This window comes from Hyla sarda, chromosome 6 (genome assembly GCF_029499605.1).
Source record: "Hyla sarda isolate aHylSar1 chromosome 6, aHylSar1.hap1, whole genome shotgun sequence".
Lineage (NCBI taxonomy): Eukaryota > Metazoa > Chordata > Amphibia > Anura > Hylidae > Hyla > Hyla sarda.
This window is the reverse complement of record NC_079194.1, coordinates 258,474,512-258,497,969: the sequence shown is the minus strand read 5'-3', so window position 1 is coordinate 258,497,969 and position 23,458 is coordinate 258,474,512. Positions and strand designations below refer to the sequence as shown.

The window sequence follows — 23,458 nt, the reverse complement described above, 5'->3', positions numbered from 1 at the left end:
AAAACTTTTTTAATCAACTGGTTCCAGAAAGTTTAACAGATTAGTAAAATGACTTCTATTAAAAAATCTTAATCCTTCCAGTACTTATTAGCTGCTGAATACTAGAGAGGAAATTTTCTTCTTTTTGGAACACCTTGTTCTCTGCTGACATCTCTGTCCAGTTTAGGAACTGTCCAGAGTAGCATATGTTTGCTATGGGGATTTTATTCTACTCTGGACAGTTCTTAAAAATGGACAGAGATGTCAGCAGAGAGCTCTGGGCTCCAAAAAGAAAAGAATTTCCTCTGTAGTATTCAGCAGCTAATAAGTACTGGAAGGATTAAGATTTTTTAATAGATGTAATTTACAAATCTGTTTAACTTTCTGGCACCAGTTGATTTAAAAAAAAATAAATAAATAAATAAATAAAGTTTTCCAGCGGAGTACCCCTTTAAAGTGTAGACTTGGGCTTCTTTCACACTGCAAAATTACTTAGTTTTAAAGGGGTAATATCGTGGAAATGTATTTATTTATTTTTTTAAATCAACTGGTGCCAGAAAGTTAAACAGATTTGTAAATGACTTCTATTTAAAAATCTTAATCCTTCCAGTACTTTTTAGGGGCTATATACTACAGAGGAAATGCTCATCTTTTTAGATTTCTCTGATGTCATGACCGCAGTGCTCTCTGCTGACCTCTGCTGTCTATTTTAGGTACTGTCCAGAGCATCATATGTTTGCTATGAGGATTTTCTCCTGTTCTTGACAGTTCTTAAAAATGGACAGCAAAGCTGAAGAGAAGAGGTCCATACATCGTGGGAACCTGGACGAAAGTATTTGTTTTTATCTTTCTTGTTAAGCCACAATCGGACACTGAGGGGGCATTATAAATGGGGGGGAAAAAAGGGGGGGGGGACATGGGGAGCATTGTTTATGTATGAGGAGGCACAGGGCATTATTATTTTAAGGGGCACTGTGGGCCATTACATAAGGCACAAGGGGCATTATTATTAAGTAGGAGTACCACTGGGGCATTGTTTTATAATGTAAATAATATAGTATACAGATCCTGTGTACAGCCGGTATATACAATTATATGGCCCTGTATATAATCGCTTATATGGTATACAGATCCTTTGTAGTACTGTATGGAGGAAATAGTCGATATATATATACACACACACACACACACACCGTCATCGCCGTAAATGTTGGCACCCCTGAAATTTTTCAAGAAAATCAAGTATTTCTAACAGAAAAGGATTGCAGTAACATGTGTTTTGGGGATTTAGATCTGGACTCATTGCTGGCCACTTCAGAACTCTCCAGCGCTTTGTTGTCATCCATTTCTGGGTGCTTTTTGACTTATGTTTGGGGTCATTGTCCTGCTGAAAGACTCAAGATCTTGGACATAAAACCAGCTTTCTGACACTGGGCTGTACAGTGTGACCCAAAATCCGTTGGTAATCCTCAGATTTCTTGATGCACACATTCAAAAAGGCACCAGGTGCCAGAGGCAGCAAAACAACCACAAAACATAATTAAACCTCCACCATATTTCACTGTACAGTGGGGATCAAAAGTTTGGGCACCCCTGGTAAAAGTTTGTATTAATGTGCATAAATAAGCCAAAGAAAATGGAAAAATCTCCAAAATGCATAAAATTACAGATTAGACATTCTTATAATATGTCAGCAAAAGTTAGATTTTATTTCCATCATTGACACTTTCAAAATAACAGAAAACTAAAAAAATGGCATCTGCAAAAGTTTGGGCACCCTGCAGAATTTATAGCATGCACTGCCCCCTTTGCAAAGCTGAGACCTGCCAGTGTCATGGATTGTTCTCAATCATCATCTGGGAAGACCAGGTGATGTCAATCTCAAAAGGTTTTAAATGCCCAGACTCATCTGACCTTGCTCCAACAATAAGCACCATAGGTTCTTCTAAGCAGTTATCTAGAAATCTGAAACTGAAAATAGTTGACGCTCAAAAAGCTGGAGAAGGCTATAAGAAGATAACAAAATGTTTTCAGATGTCAATATCCTCTGTTCGGAATGTAATTAAGAAATGGCAGTCATCAGGAACAGTGGAAGGTAAAGCAAGATCTGGAAGACCAAGAAAAAGACATAACAGCTCGCAGGATTGTGAGAAAAACTATTCAAAACCCACGTTTGACTGCATAATCCCTCCAGAAAGATCTGGCACACCCTGGAGTTGTGTTACACTATTCCACTATAAAGAGATACTTGTACAAATATGATCTTCATGGAAGAGTCATCAGAAGAAAACCTCTTCTACATCCTCACCACAAAAATCAGCGTTTGCACTTTGCAAATGAACATATAGACAAGCCTGATGCATTTTGGAAACAAGTTGTGGACCGATGAGGTTAAAAATGAACTTTTTGGCCAGAATGAGCAAAGGTACGTTTGGAGAAGAAGGGGAACAGAATTTAATGAAAAGAACCTCCGTCCAACTGTTAAGCATGGGGGTGCATCAATCATGCTTTGGGGTTGTATTGCAGTCAGTGGCACAGGGAACCTCTCACGATTAGAAGGAAAAATGGATTCAATAAAATTTTGGCAAATTTGGGATGCTAACTTGATGCAATCTGTGAAAAAGCTGAAGTTAAAGAAAGGATGGCTTCTACAAATGGATAATGATCCTAAAACACACCTTTTTTTGTTTTCTGTTATTTTGAAAGTGTAAATGATGGAAATAAAATCTAACTTTTGTTGACATATTATAAGAATGTCTAATCTGCAATTTGATGCCTTTTGGAGATTTTTCCCCATCTTTCCTTGGCTTCTTTATGCACATTAATAACATTTTTTTACCAGGGGTGCCCAAACTTTTGATCCTCACTGTATACCTCAACTATGAGAGATAAGGGGGGGGGGGGCGTCTAAAATTGTCACACAGAAAGTCGCAGTCTAAATACGTGCGACTTTTTCTTTAGAGGATTTTTAGTACATGATGCATTCTAGGCTATTTTAGATGGAAAAATGCATTGGTGCTGAATTTATCAATTGTGACTTTTAGGCGAAAATTCTCATCGGGCGAAAAAATATGCTGAAATGTCAGACCATGCTGAAGCAGGTTTAAATACAGTCTAAAACTGTAGATCCTGAAGTCTGTGCGCAGAATTTATCAAGAGCCGTGCGACTTTTGATAAATTAGGCGCACAATAGACCAGCCTAACATTCTGTAGTTTGGTCTACGGTATATTAATGTGGGAAATAGACAGCTTTGATAAATAACCCCATGAGAAAAAAAAAAATCCATAAAATCACATTGTCTGATTTTTGAAGAATTTATTTGCAAATTATGGTGGAAAATAAGTATTTGGTCAAAAACAAAAGTTCATCTCAATACTTAGTTATATACCCTTTGTTGGCAATGACAGAGGTCAAACATTTTCTGTAAGTCTTCACAAGGTTTTCACACACTGTTGCTGGTATTTTGGCCCATTTCTCCATGCAGATCTGCTCTAGAGCAGTGATGTTTTGGGCCTTTTGCTGGGCAACATGGACTTTCAACTCCCTCCAAAGGTTTTCTATGGGGTTGAGATCTGGAGACTGGCTTGGCCACTCCAGGACCTTGAAATGCTTCTTACTAAGCCGCTCCTTCGTTTCCCAGTTTGTTTGGGATCATTGTCATGCTGAAATACCCAGCCACGTTTCATCTATAAATGCCCTTGCTGATGGAAGGAGGTTTTCACTCAAAATCTCACGATACGTGGCCCCATTCATTCTTTCCCTAACACGGATCAGTCGTCCTGGTCCCTTTGCAGAAAAACAGCCCCAAAGCATGATGTTTCCACCCCCATGCTTCAGTAGGTATGGTGTTCTTTGGATGCAACTCAGCATTCTTTCTCCTCCAAAGAGGCAAGTTGAGTTTTTAACTAGAGATGAGCGAACTTACAGTAAATTCGATTCGTCACGAACTTCTCGGCTCGGCAGTTGATGACTTATCCTGCGTAAATTAGTTCAGCCTTCAAGTGCTCCGGTGGGCTGGAAAAGGTGGATACATTCCTAGGAAAGAGTCTCCTAGGACTGTATCCACCTTTTCCAGCCCACCAGAGCACCTGAAAGCTGAACTAATTTATGCAGGAAAAGTCACCAACTGCCGAGCCGAGAAGTTCGTGACGAATCGAATTTACTGTAAGTTCGCTCATCTCTATTTTTAACCAAAAAGTTCTACTTTGGTTTAATCTGACCATATGACATTCTCCCAATCCTTTTCTGGATCATCCAGGCACTACATGTCGTGAGTCCCTGGCAGCATCATGTGTTACTGATGGTATTTTTGCTCATCGTTCTTGTGATCATTTTGACACCACGGGGCGAGATCTTGTGTGGAGCCCCAGATAGAGGGAGATTATCAGTGGTCTTGTATGTCTTCCATTTTCTAATAATTGCTCCCACAGTTGATTTTTTCACACCAAGCTGCTTGCCTATTGCAGATTCAGTCTTCCCAGCCTGGTGCAGGTCTACAATTTTGTTTCTGGTGTCCTTCGACAGCTCTTTGGTCTTGGCCATAGTGGAGTGTGACTGTTTGAGGTTGTGGACAGGTGTCTTTTATAGTGATAAGTTAAAACAGGTCCCATTAATACAGGTAATAAGTGGAGGACAGAGGAGACTCTTAAAGAAGTTACAGGTCTATGAGAGACAAATCTTGCTTGTTTGTAGGTGACCAAGTACTTATTTTCCACCATAATTTGCAAATAAACTCTTTAAAAATCAGACCATGTGATTTTATGGATTTTTTTTCTCATTATGTCTCTCATAGTTGAGGTATACCTATGATGAATATTACAGGCCTCTTATCTTTTTAAGTGGGAGAACTTGCACAATTGGTGGCTGACTAAATACTTTTTTGCCCCACTGTACAGGTATACACCCATGTATACGTTAATTTATAAACTCTGTAAAAAGAATTTTACACATAGACATGTCATTAAACCGGTTTGCATGCTAATTGATGTTTAATAAGCAGCGTCTACTGCTGAAAAAAAACAAGTGATCTGCAAACAAGGACACCACTAATTATAAGCTAAAAGCATAACCGGCATGTCTGAAAACACCCACAACGTGTGCGGAGCATCAGACCTAGCCAGGTCAACACTGAGGCTTCCTAATATAGTGTGGATGCCCTAAAGGGTCTTTCACCTTTTTCACAGATACTAGGTTTTTAGCACAATACAAAAGTGTTGCAAGTCGTCTATTTCTGCAAACTTCGATACGAAAATATCCACACTTTATATCTCTGACTAAGCACTGATATTAGTGGCAAGGTCAGACTAGAATACCAGATTACCAAGGCATGGCCAATGGGCCAAGGCATTAACGCAATAATGGGTCAAAGGGTCCAGCAGACTACAACCCCATATAGAGCCAGTCACTTGTCACAAGGGTCTACGTCTGACTCACAAATAAACAATAAGGATTCACAAATAACCTAATAATCTAATAATCAGAACATACTGAGGAACATTTATCATGGTGTTTAGTGCCTTTTTTTTGCTTACTGTGGGCTCACCAAAAGTCGCACGTATGCCTTAGCACTTTATTACGCGACTTTTGTGGGTACGAATAAAGTTGCAAATAGTCCTACCTAAACAACTTTCAGTTTTCACTTTGCAGTGGTTGGGAATTCGCACATAGGCAAAAAAAAAATATATATATATTTCAAAAAGTCGCAAGTCAAACCTGGCTTTTTTTTTTTTTTTTTTTTTTTTTAAATCACACAAAAAGTTGCTACTAAAGCTCAATTCCATGGCCAGCCGCCCGCATCTACCACCTGCCCGCTAGCTGTTGGAAGACTACCACTTGCAACAGCTAACAGGTGGATTGTAGATGCAGGCAGGTGGCTGGGGAAATCACGGCACTGTAATTTCATATTTCCTGCCCTGAGCTGTGATTGTCTGGTCGGTCCCAACCAATCATGGCTCCGGGTGGGAAATATGAAATTACAGCTTGCATTTGAACCACAGGGTGCCTCCAGCTTTTGTTAAACTACAACTCCTAGGTGGTGTTAAATTACCACTCCTATCATTCCCGGACAGCCAAAAGGCTGTCTGGAAATAATGGGAGGGGAGGGGGGTGTAGTTTAGCAACAGCTGGAGGCACCCTGTTTGGAAATCCTGCTTTATGGTGTTCTCCCCAGGGGAGATGTACTAATGTACTAACCAAAGCAGAATGTTTTTCTCATTTCATGTAATTCATTTCAATGAGCCAGCCGCAGTGAAACATTCGGTCGGCCCATTTTTTCGGGGCCAAAATTAGCCGACCGGACCGTACGTTTCACTTCGGTTGGCTCATTGAAATGAATTACATACGGGAGCGCATAGAAAGGCATACGGCATTCCCTGCCGTATACGCTCCCGTATGGGGGAAAACGTAATGGGAACCCAGCCCAACCCAAAGAGCACAGTGAGAATCGAGCACAGTGAGAATCTGAAGATCGGCATTCCAGATGCTGGTGGAGTAAAAGAAGGCTTGTTTAGGAGCACCAGATCTATCAAGTAGCACAAACCTTTAAAAATGTAGTGCATCTCATGCACAATCTGTGCACCGGTCTTCTACACAAGCTATGAGCTGCCGTAGATTTCCAGTTTTTTAAGGCTTTCTATAAAAAAAACATTTGCATATAAAAAAAATAAAACTCAAGATGAAAAACAGAAACAGAACTGATGGGTGGCTCCACCAGACACGCAAGAAAGGATTTTGTAGGGCAAAACAATGTAGGTGGCAGACATTAAAAAGGAGGAGATTTATCAAACTACGTGAGGAAAAGTGAAGGGATTTTTTCACTGCAACCAATCACAGCACTTTTTCTTTCACACAGATTGATAAATCTGGGCCATAATGTTTATAAGTGTACAGTAAGATTATATATGGCTTAACAACACCACCAAAATATAGAGCACAAGGACACGCAAATAGTGGTCATGAAACTACAGTGCAGTACTGTGGTGGTCAAGTGACCCCAGCTCATCTGTAAATAAAAATAACCCAAAATAACCTGAGTAAGTAGAGTAAATGGAGTCAGACAGGGTGAGCTTAATCCAGGAGACAGGTGCCCCACCAAAGTTCCCACATGTTCCACCACCATAGAGGGTGACTTTCTCAGGGGCGCTCTCCCTTTGGTGTGGCGCCAGTCTCCAGGATTGAGCTTAGCCTGTCTGACTTCTACTCTCCTTCCAGGTTTTTTTTGGGATACTTTTACTCACTGATGATCTGAGGTAATTTAACCACCACAGTACTGCACCATCGTTGCACGATTACTATTGGAGTCTAAACAGCAATTCTAACCATGTATGCTTGTTAGCTCTGTGTGATATCTGGTTGCTTTTCTCGGGGGGGGGGAGAAGTTATCTTACAACCCTCCTTCCCTCATTTTTAAGTGAATATATTGTTTGTACGCCTGTGTATTCTTGTATATAATAAATCCCGCTATATGTTTCTACTTTTTATCGGTGTGCACCTTTCAGTGTGATCTCTTGATCTTGTGTGGTCTAAGCCAAAAGGTGGTTATGGAGACCTGGAGGGTTCATTCAGTCCAGCAACGAAAGCAGATACTGAGCAAAAATGAGCCAACTGGATTCACTATCTGACTCGGGCGCATTTACATGAATGAGATGCTGGCCGGGTCCAGCTGGGATACGGGAGCGCCCGGTTTTGACATTTCCCAGCCAGATCTTACTAACGTGGTATGAATGCACCTTTAGCCAAATCCTGGTGAAAGTTAAAGGAATTTTTTTTATTTGACTATGCTACAGTGGTTGTAAAGTTAGTGTAGTTCATATGATCTAATGTCTGTTCCTGTGTGTGATGTTGGTATTGCAATTCTTCAATGATTTTCGCCCCAATATTTATTTTTAACAGCATACATTACTGTTGTCTCAGGTTTTCCCAGGTTGCAGTGCAGCCAGGACATTTCATCACTAGTCAAGTGTTCAATTGGTGGAGCGACCTCTGAGTGGGAGGGAACTCATTCCGCAAAAATTTTAGTTTTGCAACAGCTGGAGGCACCCTGGTTAGAAAACACTGGTCTTTTGACTGGAATGCATCTCACTTGGTTTTAAATGGGTGGAGTGGCTGATGTTTGGGAGGGAGGAAAGTGACCTCACACTTACAAACAAGGAACTATGGGATTTGTAGTTGAAGGAAACTCCAACAGGAGATATCCAGTTCCCAAAAAAAACAAGAAAACTGGCATACAGACAAATTCCTCACCATCTGTTCAGAGCAATAAGCTACAAGTTATATTTACCCCCAAATCCATATATCAATCCACTTGGCTTCTGCTGCTCTATAACCAACTGAGTGCAGACTGGACTGTATTTTGCAATGTCACAGGTTACATTTATGAACAATGGAAATGGACTTTTTATAACCTAGTCTTCCAGCAGCACATTGCAACCTAGTTTTCCATAAACACATTTGTAATGGGTTTAATGGCATTTTAATGTTAGGAATGAATAAATTACTAAATATAGCAAAACTCTGGGTACATTACGCCTATGAATTGTAGTAATTGTTGCTGCCTGTTTAAGCAGCCAAATCCTACACAACCTCCTTATTTACTGCCAGGTTTTACTTAAAGAAATAGTAATAGTTCCAGGAAACCCCGTGGCTGAAAGTTTTTTCTAAACCTTCTATTTTCATCCACTATTCCTTTTCAACACAGTCAAGCATACAGAAGAGAGGACCTCACAATGAAAACTGAACTGGGTTCACACCACCACAACTACATACCCTGTGAATGCCTGTTGGTGACAAGAAAACAAGGGAAACCTCAACTACCCTGATGATCATAAGTTTCAGTGCCCGGTAACAGAGCCCTTGGGCCGGCTTTACACAGGTGTATTGCGGATATATAATATGGCCTTGAAACAAAACATACATCACGTTGCTCCAATGGTTTCAATAACAGTCCTATAATAGGGATTCCACCATATCCCTCTGATACCAAACTTCACATACACAACATAGGACCAACAGCAATAGTTTAACCAATCAGCTCAGATAGTAGCTGCCATAAATGGCATTAAAGGGGTATTCCAGGAATTTTTTTTATTTGACTATGCTACAGGGGCTGTAGAGTTAGTGTAGTTCATAATATAGTGTCTGTACCTGTGTGTGACAGTTTTCTCACAATTCTTCTGTGATTTTCACCCCAATATTTATTTTTACCAGCATACAAAATGACTGTTGTCTCATTTTTCCCAGCTTGCAATGCGTCCGAGACCTAACATCAGTAGTCAGGTGATGAAAGGGAGCCTGTCTGCTTCAATGGGTGGAAGGATCAATCTGCAACTAATGCAACAGCTGGAGGCACCCTGGTTGAAAACCACACTGATTAGAATGGATGCAGCTCACTTATGTTTCAATGGGTGGGGTGGCTGATGTGTGGGAGGGAGGAAGATGGAATTGTGGGATTTGTAGTAAAAAAAAAAAGAAAAGTCAAACAGGAAATACCTGTTAACAAACAGCTAGCCAGTGTTATGGTAATCTCACAACATAGCCATTTAGCCCCAAGACAAACACAGATCCTTCCTAAGCATGTCCATTACTGTCTGCCAGGTATGTACTAAAATCACCTTATGGTGGATAACCCCTTTAACTCAGAAGAGGTAACGTTTCACTTTTTTCTTTTTATTTCTTCAATTCAGTCTTGTCATACATAGCATCTTTGAATGCAAAAGGTCAAAAAGGTAGACAACAGTAAAGGCAAGCTGCAGTCCTTGGCCATACTGAACACTTTACACTAGAGATGAGACGGCATTTGGGGGACGGGCCCCCTTACTCATGCGTCATGATACTAAATGCCCTTCTGAGTTGAGAAAAACCAATTACATTGCACAGAAGTCACAATTTGACTTTGGCTTGACCTTCAACTAGCTAGATTCACATGCTGCAGTCACAGCGTGGTAGTGTGCCTTTACCACAAATTTCTATGCTATGCAAGAGGGACATGTGAATTATATAAAAAGCATGCCCTCTGTGTGTACTTGCCAAAAATCTGCATTCTGCAGTAAACACACACAGTTTTGCAAAGTACTTTTCACAGTGCAGCGCTCCACCACTTCATAGTTGCAACATATAAACCTTGCCTTAAAAGTATGTTGCCATTATGAGAGTCAGATGGTAAGAGTCTATTTACATATATCTGATCTACAAAGTCATGCAGTCGTAAATCCAAAACAATTTTTTTTCAGTGGGGCCTCAAGTTGGTTAAAGAAGTGCACATTCTCCTGGGTTTTGCATGGACATGTTCTACCTGAAAAACAAGCTCTGTCAAATCACTTGCAGGACAGGCAGCAGAAACTTACTTTTTCTTCCGTAGGGTAGCAAACTTGTAAAGTAGAAACATTCAGAATTGCATGTACAAAACCATTTTTAAACTTTAAAGACGATGGGAATCAAAAGAATGAATATCATAGCTACAGTTCCATAGTTTGTAAGGTTGGAAAAAAAAAAAAAAAAAACACATCCAGGCCCATTTGTGAGTCTATGGGACTTTCACTATGCGGCAGAGAGTTCCATAGTCTCATTGCTCTTACAGTAAAGAATCCCTATTTGTGAGGACTATGAAACCTCTCTTATGAAAGCTTCCTTTTCCAATTTTATTTATTATCATTTTAAACAGAATTTATTCTTCTCCCTATAATTTTTTAATGCCTCCCTACTACTTTCTTGTTTCAGTCGTCTGAATGCTTATCACATCCCTAGCTGTTTGGTTAATTACAATGGTCTTCTATTTCACACTTTTATTCCTGTTGGATATATGTCATTCACAAGATCTATTTAGGATACTCTTAATGTTCCAATTTGCTTGTGTACTTTTATTACTGAGGACAAGACACCCATCTAGGTCACTAAGTTGGTGAAAATTGGCCTAAAGTTTAACCCCTTAAAGACCAAGCCAAGCCCAATTTAATCTTAAGGACCAGGCCAATTTTATTTTTGCATTTTCATTTTTTCCTCCTCGCCTTCTAAAATCCATAACTCTAATATATTTCCATCTACAGACCCATATAAGGGCTTGTTTTTTGCATGACCAATAGTACTTTGTAATGAAACCTCTCATTTTACCATTAAATGTATGGCGAACCCAAAATTATATTTTTTTTAGGGAGGAAATTTTAATGAAAACCACAATTTTGCACATTTGGGGGGGGGGGGGGGGTTGTTTTCACACTGTACACTTTACGGTAAAGAATGACATGTGTTCTTTATTCTGTGGGTCAATACGATTAAAATGATACCCATGGCTAGATACTTTAATATTTTTGTACTGCTTAAAAAAAAAAAAATTCTAAAACTTTTTGTACATAATCAGTAATCTAAAATCGCCCAATTTTGACCACCTATAACTTTGTACCTGTACATTTTATCGATACCCAATTTGCATATAAAAAATAAAAAAAAACTTAGATCATTTTTTATAAATTTTATTGGGAATAAATGTGCCCAAAAAAATCTGCATTTTTTTTGTCCACACTTTTTATGTCCCAATAGGGGACTATAGCAGTGATGGCAAACCTTTTTGAGCCTGAGTGCCCAAACCGTAATGCACGCCAACTTTTTTACCCTCAAAGTGCCAGCACAGCAATTAAATCAGAATACTGAGGTTTAAGTTTAGAAAAAACAACTTAGGTAGGCAGTATGTTCCCCCATATTAGGTAGGCAATATAGTTCCCCCACAGTAGGTAGCCAATATAGTTCCCCCACATTAGGTTGGCAGTATGTTCACCCCACATTAGGTTGGCAGTATAGTTCACCCCACATTAGGTTGGCAGTATAGTTCCCCCACATTAGGTTAGCAGCATAGTTCCCCCCCCCATCAGGTTGCAGTTCCCCTACATTAGGCGCTACCTCCCAGCGGCCCAGGTTTGCCCCGCCTTAACGCCGGCCCTGAGCATAGCAGAAGTCCGGCGCCAGCAGAGCACATCAAAAGGCATCCATGGCAAACTATGGCCGCGTGCCCACAGAGGGGGCTCAACGTGCCATAGGTTCGCCATCACTGAACTATAGCAATCATTTGATTGCTAATACTGTTCAGTGCTATGTATAGGGCATAGCACTGATCAGTATTATCAGTGATCTTCTGCTCGATCTCCGACCAGAGCAGGAGACAGACGGAGGCAGATGAGGGGACCTCCATCCGCCATTACAGATGATCGGATCCCCGCGGCAGCGCTGCGGGCAATCCGATCTATTTTAACATGCGCATTGCCGCAGATGCAGTGATCTGTACTGGTCAAGGCATCTGAGGGGTTAATGGCGGACATCCACGCGATCGCATTACCGGCGGTTCCCCGGCTGCTGATAGCAGCTGGAACCTGCCGTGTATGATGCGAGCACCGCTCCGATGCTTGCGGTCATACACAGGATGCAAATGTACGTCCTGGTGCGCGAAGTACCGCCAAACCAGGACGTACATTTACGTCCGTGGTCGTTAAGGGGTTAATGTTGTTGTAGAGACACCTTCTTATAGGATAAATTAAAACTTATGTTGTGGTCACTCTAACCAAGATGACCCCCTACCTCTATTTTGGATACTATGTTGGGCCTATTGGTTAGTATAGGTCCAGAAGTATCCACCCACTCTTCTTGTTGGGTCCTGCACTAGCTGGGAAAGGTTATTGTCCCTTAGTGTTGCCAAAAACCTGTTTCCTTTGCTGGAGTTGCAGGTTTCAGCTCACCAGGGTAGTTAAAGTCACCCATAATACCCTCCACCCTTCTTTTCTGTCCCATTAAAGACATATGGAAGAAGTCAGCAGGCAGAATTACTAAAATTGTCTGGCTTCTGTTATAGTAGAATGTGACCCACCTACCCAGAAATTAGCATTTCCATTTATACCACTTTGAATTGTACTCTATTGTAATCAGTGTCAACCGCACTACCTGCCTGTACCAACAATGTTAACAACTCCACTAGGGCCCCAACTAAGAATATTTGTAAAAATCAATTAGTTGGCCGATTATTGGTTAGATTAATCAGATTTAAAAAAAAAAAAAAAACACAAAGAAAAAAAAAAAAAAAAAAAAAAAACAACAAACACAGGATTAGGGAACCAGGGAAGGGTTAACAGGGGACAACACCTGTAAGGTTAACTTATGAACCTCACTGCATGCGAGAATGAGTAGTTCGCATATCTCAGTAATGGTCATCCTCCCTGCACCAGGAAGCTCTGTCACTGCATGGATGATGGAGAAAAGAGCTTCTGCTCGGACAGGGGGGACTCCCATGATGACAGGATAGTAGGAGCCTAGGACAAGGAGGGGGTGCTAGCTTCCAGACTGCACTCAAGGTCATTGTCTCAGTGCTGGAGGTAGGCCCCAGATGTTCCAGGCAAGCAGCATCTTCAAAAAGGCACCCAGTGGTAAGAGGGGATACAGAAAGGGACATAGTCTTAGGGGAAGACTAGGGGGGCTAAAAGGCCTGGAAAGTAGTAACAATAATACAACAACTATGTTACTAGGCCATGTCCATTAACGGCCAAGGCCACACCCCTTAACATTCGATTGATAATGGGAATCATTGACAACAAAAACATTTATATTGATTTATTGTTGCAGTCCTAAACTCCATGGCCATAGCACCTAAGACAGTGACCCTGGATCAACTGAAAGCTTCCCAATTCCTTTCTTTGTGAGCCTGTACTAACAGGTTAGTGCGGATGACACTGATCACAGATTCCCTTTAACCATGACTGAGGCCCAATTGAGAACCTTGAAATTCTTTATTAGATCTGCAAAATAGCCACTGTAAGCAGTGATTCTAACCCAAGGATTCCGTGGAACATGATCAACTTGAAGTCCAGTCCCTTATTGTATGGTTTGTGTTCCCCCACATTAGGCAGGCAGAGTTCCCCCCACATTAGGCAGGCAGAGTTCCCCCCACATTAGGCAGGCCAGTGGTCTTCAACCTGTGGACCTCCAGATGTTGCAAAACTACAACTCCCAGCATGCCTGGGAGTTGTAGTTTTGCAACATCTGGAGGTCCACAGGTTGAAGACCACTGATGTAGGCAGTGTTCCCCCACAGACATACAGCCTCCAGCCATATACAGTGTATGGCTGGAGGCTGTGTGTCTGTGTACTGCCCACTTCAGACCACCACTCCGGCTATAGCAGTAGGTCTCGGGATCGGTGAATAGGGTCTAATGATAGCCTAGGGGCATGTCAGTGTACTGTATGTGTGACCTAAATGAACTGTTCCCAAACTACCAATACATGTATTTAGTGCCACATTAATGTGCTCAGTGGATTTTATCTATTTATAGAGTTGTCACAATAAAAGTAATATAATAACCAGAATACTCCTCCTCCTCCACACACTCAGCTTAACCCTTTATGAGCACAAACCTATCTAGCTAGTAAACCATCTCCAGATAAAAGCTAGACTATTAGTGAGAAGATAGACCTCTGTACTATTAGATCAAACGACAGCAAGAGACAACGGGAAGATATGTAAAAAGCCAGATAGACCAGTCTGAACCATTAGAATTTCATAAATACCGATACCAAACTGTGGTCGGAGACAGGTTGGGCGACAGTGATGTCACAGCATGACAAGATGTCACACCCTACCGGCTGCTTTGATTTACCCCTAATAAGCTGAAGCATCACAGGAAAACAATACTTTTCTTCTCAACTGCTGCAGATTTACTTTACACAGCTGAAATAGACAAAATACACAGTTCAGTCGTGGACGACTTCTACATACCTATAGTTCTTATCACTGCAGCAATGGCAGCTATTTTAATGTTATGTTTAAGAAGGAATGATGTTTTGGATCCTTCAGATATTCTCTTGTATAGCCTGGAGAAACTAACAAGGTGACTTCCATGTCTGAAGCAGGAAGAGGCGATATCAATATTCATATATGAATATACATTTAGAACTATGGTAAAACAGCTGAAGGTTCAACATCCGTAACAGAATGGCTACAAAGACAACCTACCACTTTCTTATGCTATGTTCACACCGCAGAATTTCCATGCGGAATTCTGCAGAAGAATTCAGCCAAAATTTACTGCACATTCATTTCAATGGGATTTTGCAATCCCATTCAGACAGCTGAAATTCCACTTTCCGCAAAAAGAAAAAGTGGAACGGAATCCCACTGAAGTCAATGGGGCTTGAATTTTGGCAGAATTCTGTGTTCTATGAAAACAGAAATTCCACAATTCCGTTCACTAAGCTTTGCTGAACGAACAAAATTTGTGTAGAATTGCCGTGTGAACATAGCGTTAGGGTATGTTCACTTTGGGTAGACACAAAGCAGATTTTCTGTCTAGATTATGTCGGGTGGAATAACCACTGCACATTAGATTTTTTTGGTGGAATTCGCCCAAAAAAGCTTGTTATTTATTGGGACTTTGATTTCCGATTTTTTCCTTATACACAAAATAAGCGCTGGTTCCCCACAGAACTTTCATAGGCCCAGGGCTGGATTAAGAGCACCATGGGCCTGGTGCTGAAGATTTTGGTGGGCCTAAAGTTGACACGGATGAGTTGCGGCTATTTGTGGGTTTTAGTGCAATGTCATTTACTTACATTATGTGCAAACAGCATGATACACAGAGTGTGACGTAGGTATTTAATTGGGTTGCTGGCTGGCTAGATATGTAGCTGGGTCGGTTGTAAGCTTGCTGGGTAAGTAGTTAGGCAAGTAGCTAGCTAGGTAGCCATGTAGGTAGCTAGCCAGGTACGTAGATAGGCAGGTAGGTAGCTAGCTAGCTTTAAAACCTTATCAGAGCCGTTTTTACACATTGGTGGGCCCAGTGCAAGACGGTAGAGGAATAGTGGTGCAGTTGCCCATAACAACCAATCAGATCGCTTCTTGCCTTTTGAGAAATGAAAGAAGCGATCTGATTGGTTTCTATGGGCAACTGCACCACTCTTCCTCTACACAGGTAATCTGCTTATAGGCCTGTATGTTTATAATAGTTGATCTATTATAACCAGGGCCAGATTAAGGCTGCCTGGAAGACGGCGCACTTCATTATGTTGGTACAGTTCCCCCACATTAGGTGCAGTACAGTTCCCCCCACAGACATACAGCCTTCAGCCATATACAGTGTATGGCTGGAGGCTTTACGTCTGTGTACTGCCCCACATCAGTGTTCCGACCATTGGTCCTCCGGTCCGGGGTCACGATCTACTGCTATGGTCACGATCTACTGCTATGCTAGGACCGGTGGTCAGAGCACCGAAGAGGACGTACTGCCAACTGGTGCTGGTGACTTACCATTCCAGCCGGCGCGCATCCTCCTCACAGCTCCTCTCCTCCGTTGCTATGGGAGCACGCACGGGACATCAGTGACGTCCCTGCGTGCGCTAACTCCCTGTGGCCCCTGCGTTTTTAAAGTTAACGCGGGGGCCGCCGCAGAAAGCTAACAGGGACATCCTTGTGTCCCGAAAAGATTTTTCAGGACACAAGGATGTCCAGAATGTGAAAGGGGCCCCCTGTGAGCTGCTCAGTGGCGGGCGCAGATCCCCCCCCCCCCCCCCCGGACTTGATTAGGCCTATGCTGAGCAGCCGGCAGGGGCCCCTGGGGGATGGTGGCCCTAGGCAATTGCCTGGTTTGCCCCGCCCTAACGCTGGCCCTGGTCGTGGGCCGCCCATGCTATTCAGTGGGCCTATTTTAACGTAGGGGCCTGGAGCGGCAGCTCCATCCGCCCCTATGTTAATCCGGCCCTGCATAGGCCCCACAGAACTTTCATGTGCATAGGCCTGTACAGTACTATAAAAGTACTGGTATATATTTACTGTTGCAGTTTCCCTGCAAAAATAGGTTGAGGTGACACACTGATCTTGCAATAAGGATGCTAGGGTTAGGGTAATAAATGAATGGAAAGATGGCTTCTTACTAAGGCTGCATTCACACTGCGTTTTTACATTACGGGTGCCGGCTGGGGGAGGGGCAAACCGGACTCTACCATACCCCAGCCGGACCAGCGCTGAAATCCATTTACATTAATGAGCCGACTCATTTTTGACGCATATCCGGTTTTGTGACCGGACCTAAAACCGTAGTATACTACGGTTTTAGGTCCGGTCAGGAAACCGGATACGGGTCAAAAATGAGCTGACCGGAGTCACCGTTTGACTCTGGTCGGCTCATTAAAGTAAATGGATTTCAGCGCTGGTCCGGGAGAGCCCGATTTGCCCCTCCCCCAGCCGGATCCAAACCTGTAATGTAAAAACGAAGTGTGAATGCAGCCCAAGTGGTGTTACGCTCAGAGCACAACACCTATAATAGCATGGGTAGAAAAGAAGCAGTCTGCTGCCTAGGTCCCACCGGAGGAAGAGGTCATCTACCGGTACCAATACAGGAATGGACAGGCATATGCTTATGGACAGTATAATAGGACATCAAAGAGGCGCTTCTCTACAAGGTGCAACAAGTAAATGCAACACAACAAAAAAGAGCATTTCCAGCCTGAACTGGGTTTTTCGTCAGGCATACATAATGAACCCACACGGACCGATTAAATCTATACCCTTACCTGATAACTTAGACACAATAGTAAGAGAACAGCTGCCCTAATTCTTAGGTTGACCCACATGACCTACAACACCTTTCTTGTAAAGCAGTCATGGAGCAGGTTATGCCTGTGCACATTGGGTATGTGACTGGGGTGTGTGACCTGTGCTACTGCTGAGGGTGCATCACCCTGCCATAGTAAAGAGGGCACCAGAGCAGCTCTTCCCAAATGTGCCACCTCTCCTCTCTCCCAACTTGGGGAACAATGGTCAGAGCACAACCGCAGTGTGAGAGAAGCCTAATGTGTACAATGTGCTTAGGGGAATAAAAGGTAGCTGTCCAATGAAGACAACCCCTGTCCATATGCAGTATGAGAGCATAAGGACATTATAGAGGGGGAGCTTCCCTGCTCAGGATCCCCTCAATGGACAACAGTCCTGTAAGAATGACTCCCACTTGGCACACTCAAGCCATCCTTCTAATGTATGACATGGATTGCCATCATTGTTGCCAAGATTGGCCATGGAGTTCATTTCATCTGACATCCCAGTTGTCACTGTCATCCAAAAAAAATAAAAAAAAATAAACTCTGCTACAAATCTGCATCTACAAACCCCTGCAATCCAGCCAGCTAGATGTTACAGATGTCACCTCATTTTTTTATTTACAAGGGGAACCAATCAATGGAATCAGCAATCATGTGATATACTTATAGGTGGAGCCATGACGCTAGTAGCATGGCACCTAGATTGTAGAGGATCACTGGACCTGCAGTGGATTACCAGGGACTGGAGAGCTGAGTAGATTTTGTTTTGTATAACCCCTTAAGTTCAATATAAAATGTAATGCCCTTAATTTAGAGTATTTCTAAATGGCATCCCTTTATTTAAGCTGTATGTAAACACACTGATGTTTCAAAACCCTATGGTGGCTGCATAAGTGAGAGGGGTGTAGCACGTCAAAAAGACACCCCAAACATCTAACCGATGGCAGGCCCTGACCTTACATTTCCATTTGCAAAAATGAAATAACATTTATACCACACGTTAGATTTTTTTTTATATCATGGTGGCTGCTGAATAGTAGCCCATTCACCTTGTTGGGTGAAGGGAACACTATAGATATGTTTGATATCTGTGCCAGAAGCTTTTACCAGAGTATTCACCAAACATAAGGCTCAAATACAGTGTAAACTGAATCGGGCTCCGCCACGGCCTGTTCGCAAGATGTTTTGCTAAACTTTTTTTTTTGCCATATTTGAAACACTCTTATGCTTGCAGAAGACACATGTATAGCACCCCAAAATCTATAGCTGGCCACACAGTTCAGACTCCCATCTCTTCTGATTCCCCCAATACACCTATACACTTGGTCGAGAATGCATATGCCCCAGATCATGTGGGGTTCAGACAGGTCAAGGCTCATCTCTCCGGTGAACAATATAGTTTTTCCTTATGCCTGATCCGAATGCGCTCAACCCTTCTTTTCCCCGTATATCTGCCACTTGGGGAGTGTGAGAAGGCCAACATGCATGTTAGAAGGTCAACCGACCCTAAAATTGGCAGGTTCTACTAACATTCACCTATGACCAGGACTACATGGTGACTTTGGCGATGACACTAATCAGTCAAGGATAGTTGTGTCACGCTACAGAATGGTGTTGCGTCACAGCTAACGGAACTGGATGGGGTCAAGATAAAGGGGTACTCTGGTGGTAAACTATTTTTATTTTTCAAATCAACTGGTGCCAGAAAATAAAACAGATTTGTAAATTACTTCTATTTGAAAATCTTAATCCTTCCAGTACTTATCAGCTGCTGTGTACTACAGAGGAAGTTGTGTAGTTCTTTTCTGTCTGACCACAGTGCTCTCTGCTGACACCTCTGTCCATGTCAGGAACTGTCCAGAGTAGGATAGGTTTGCTATGGGGATTTGCTCCTACTCTGGACAGTTCCTGAAATGGACAGGGGTGTCAGAAGAGAGCACTGTGATCAGACTGAAAGGAACTCAACTTCCTCTGTAGTATACAGCAGCTGATAAGTACTGAAAGGATTAAGATTTCTTAAATAGAAGTAATTTACAAATCTGTCTAACTTTCTGGAACCAGTTGATATGCAAAAAATATGTTTCCACTGGAGTACCTCTTTAAGACCATGAATACAACAAGAAAAAAGCATTTGATGGGATTTAAAATAAACGAACTTTATTAACTGATGTTAAAAATGATATGGACATACAAATAAACCCATAGACATGGGAAAAGAGACAAATCCAGGGACTGGAACCATAGTGAGGGCTCACATAAGGCAAGTAGCAAACATTATCATTGTGTCTAACAAGAAAGTACAAGTGTACAATAACTTAGCAGCAAGCTCCGGAAGAAGCCAACCCCTGGCGAAACGTTGGGTGCTGAGGGCCGACTGCTTTACACCTATTGTCCACTTGGTAATTTATTGTTCTTATTTTTTGCTCTTCAATTCGTATGTATTGAGCTTGCTGCTAAGTTATTGTGCACTTGTACTTTCTTGTTAGACACAATGATAATGTTTGCTACTTGCCTTATGTGAGCCCTCACTATGGTTCCAGTCCCTGGATTTGTCTCTTTTCCCATGTCTATGGGTTTATATATATGTCCATATCATTTTTAACATCAGTTAATAAAGTTTGTTTATTTTAAATCCCATCAAACGCTTTTTTCTTGTTGTATTCATATTTTACCCTGCGTGGGATTTGTTACCTGCATATAGGGGGCTCTTTTTCTTTGATAATTACCCCTTTAAGACCAGTAAAAAAGTCCTGGATGGATTTCAGGCAGCTGTTGGGTCGTAGTCACTTGTAACTCCATTTCACTTACATAAACTGCGATGCAGAACGGCAACTCAGCTCCATTCACTACAGTGTAACTGAGCTGCAATACCACACACAACCTGAGGATCAGAGTGGCACAGTTTCTGGAAGAAAGTAGTTATAGGCGTAATTTGTAACTTCAGGGCCCCAATGCAAAATCTGAAACAGTGCCCCATGTCTACAGTGCACCATTTATCACACTGGGGTTTTCTTATGGTGCAGATGTGCCTTTGGGGCCCCGGTGTGACTGCGCCCCCTATAGTTACGCCCCTGGTTAGGTTTTTCTGATCCCAGATAACCCCTTTAAACGAGCAGACCACATCTTGCACATACTCGGTAAAGTTTGGGTGTACATGTAGTCTCTTACCCCAGGCCAGGAATTCTGTCACATTCTTGTCCCGCCGGAGAGCTGGCGTATTACATTCCTGACACAGGCAGATCAGCACATCTAAGAGGGTCTCCATGCTCAGGGAGTCACAGTCACATCCATAGGGGCCTTTGAGGACCATCTCTTCCAGCTTCATCAGTCTCTTTTCTACAGACATCTTGCCTTCACCAGTTTACGGATAGAGTGCCGGTGCCAGATAGAATCGGTGCCGTTCCAGTTGACTTCTGTTCGCCCAACTTCTCACAATGTGTCCAAACTTTCTCAGGATGCGTCACACAGTCTTAAAGGAAAGTTCCTCTACAGGGGTCTCTGAAGTTCCAGCCCCCAATGAAGTTCCCTTCTTACTGTACAGGTGATATCCGTACAATGTTAGACTGATGATGTATAATACAGGTATCTACAGTGTGCTGTACCCCCTGATGTAGTTCTGGAACCCCATGTCTATGTGTTAGTCCTGGACTGTCCTCTATATGGCTGTAATATCAGTCTCAGCACCTGACATCAGACTCTCACACTCCAGTCAGAGACGCACAGTGTGAATCCTACCCATATAGTGTGAGCGTGCTCTGCCTGTCCACCACATACAGTGTCATGCACACTCGCAGTCACAGGGCACACAGTGACACCCTGCAGCTGCAGTGCCACACAGCAGTGACATGTCTGTCACACAGTCCCCACAGAAGACGCTAAGTATTCCCCGCGCCTGAGGGTCGCTCACCCACCTCAGTATGCAGCCTACCCTATATTAGGTGCAGTACAGATAGTGCGGTCAGTGCTCATCCCTGTCCTGACGCAGCCTGGGCTCTTCCTGTAATTGTTGCAATCGGCTCTCCTTCCCTCACCTGTACAGGCCACGCCCAGCACACGGGAGGGGCGTGGCTACGCGCAGCGCTCACACGCCTCCCAGCGCTCACCTGGAGGCCACGCCCCTCCCCGTATGATTGACAGCGCACGGCGTTTTAACTTTTACACGTTTTCTACAGAGTCACGTGGTGCACCGTTCTGCACGCCCTTATAAAGAGATGGCGAAGCGCTACGTTATGCCATCACTTTACGGTCAAAGGGCTGCATTGCTGATTGCACCATAGCGCCTCTGCCTTCCTAGCGACTGGACGGAGAACTGCAGTCAGCCCCATTTTCTGGGACAGAGCAGCCTTATCCGTTGTAGTAAGGTGCACCGGACTAGATGGATCCACAATGATCTAACAGACGTGATGCATATGATTTGATACTATACGCCAGTGTTTCCCAGCCAGGGTGCCTCCAGCTGTTGCACAACTACAACTTCCACAATTCCCAGACTGCCCTAATGTTCTTTACACCAGTGTTTCCCAACCAGGGTGCCTCCAGCTGTTGCAAAACTACAACTTCTAGCATGCCCAGACTGATCTATTGTCCTATACACCATTGTTTCCCAGCCAGGGTGCCTCCAGCTGTTGCACAACTACAACTCCCAGCCTGCCCATATACACCAGTTTTTCCTAGTATGCCAGACAGCTCTATTGTCCTATACACCATTGTTTCCCAACCAGGGTGCCTCCAACTGTTGCAAAACTACAACTCCCAGCATGCCCATATACACCAGTTTTTCCTAGTATGCCAGACAGCTCTATTGTCCTATACACCATTGTTTCCCAACCAGGGTGCCTCCAACTGTGGCAAAACTACAACTCCCAGCATGCCCGGACAGCCAAAGGCTGTCCGGGCATGCTGGGAGTTGTAATTTTGTAACAGCTGGAGGCACCCTGGTTGGGAAACACTTCTATAGACTATATATTTGAGATACTGTAGTGTTTCTTGGTTTTATGTACCATGGCCCTGCCACAGCATGCAGCATTCCTTTCTTCAAGTTCCAACACCTTGAAGAACGTCCAATGATTAAAGTGATCAGTTTAAATGATGGCTCATCCATTATATGGAGTTCTTTCAAGGCTGGGACTAATTGGATGACGTCTTTGTCATTGTTAGTTGGTATAATAAGAAAGTGAAATGTGACAGTGCACAAATGTAAAGCAGGACCATAGCCTTGGTCAGTCTGTTTAGTTCAATAAATGACTGGAGGCTGTACCTGTCACCTAGCCCCGCCAAATGTCTGCCATATAGTTCTTTGTAATACTTGAAAACTACATTTAACCTATACTTTTAAATGTTTTAATTTTTTGACTTTCATAGCAAACAAAGTAGAATTGATGTCTGCAGGAGATACACTCTTTTTTTTTGTCTTAAAGAGTACCTGTCACCAAACTAAACTTTTAATATATTTTTCTTTATGTAATTATACAGTGACCCCCCGACCTACGATGGCCCCGACATACGATAATTTCAACATGCGATGGCCTCTCAGAGGCCATCGCATGTTGAAGGCAGCATCAACATACTGTATGCTTTTGTATGTCGGGGCCATCGCATAAACGGCTATCCGGCAGCGCTGACTGCTTCAGCTGCCACCAGATAGCCGTTTATGGTGCCCCGTGTGCTCCGGTGATGGTCTCCTACCTGTCCTCGGGGCTCCGGAGCGTCCTCTTCGGGATCCCCTGCATCGCCGGCGCTCTCCTTCATCGTCATCACGTCGCCGCGCACGCCGTCCCGTCATTCAATAGGAGCGGCGTGCGTAGTGACGTGGCGGCGACAAAGAGCGAGGATCCCGGGAAAGCAGAGACGTCCGGAGCGTCGGGGACATTCCGGGGACGCAGCAACAGCAATGGAAGGCGACATCCAGGGCAGCGGTGATGGT

At 43.0% G+C, this 23,458-nt stretch overlaps 1 protein-coding gene across 1 annotated transcript in view; it reads right to left on the bottom strand.

Moving 5' to 3' along the window:
- Positions 1-21,623, bottom strand: part of CDC42BPG (CDC42 binding protein kinase gamma) — a 241,734-nt gene extending 220,111 nt beyond the window's left edge. Inside the window, exon 1 of the mRNA XM_056527077.1 lies at positions 20,704-21,623. Within this exon, the coding sequence (XP_056383052.1) occupies positions 20,704-20,881 (178 nt within the window). The 5' untranslated portion in view covers positions 20,882-21,623. The remainder of the gene's footprint in view (positions 1-20,703) is intronic.
- Between the last annotated feature and the right edge of the window lie 1,835 nt (positions 21,624-23,458).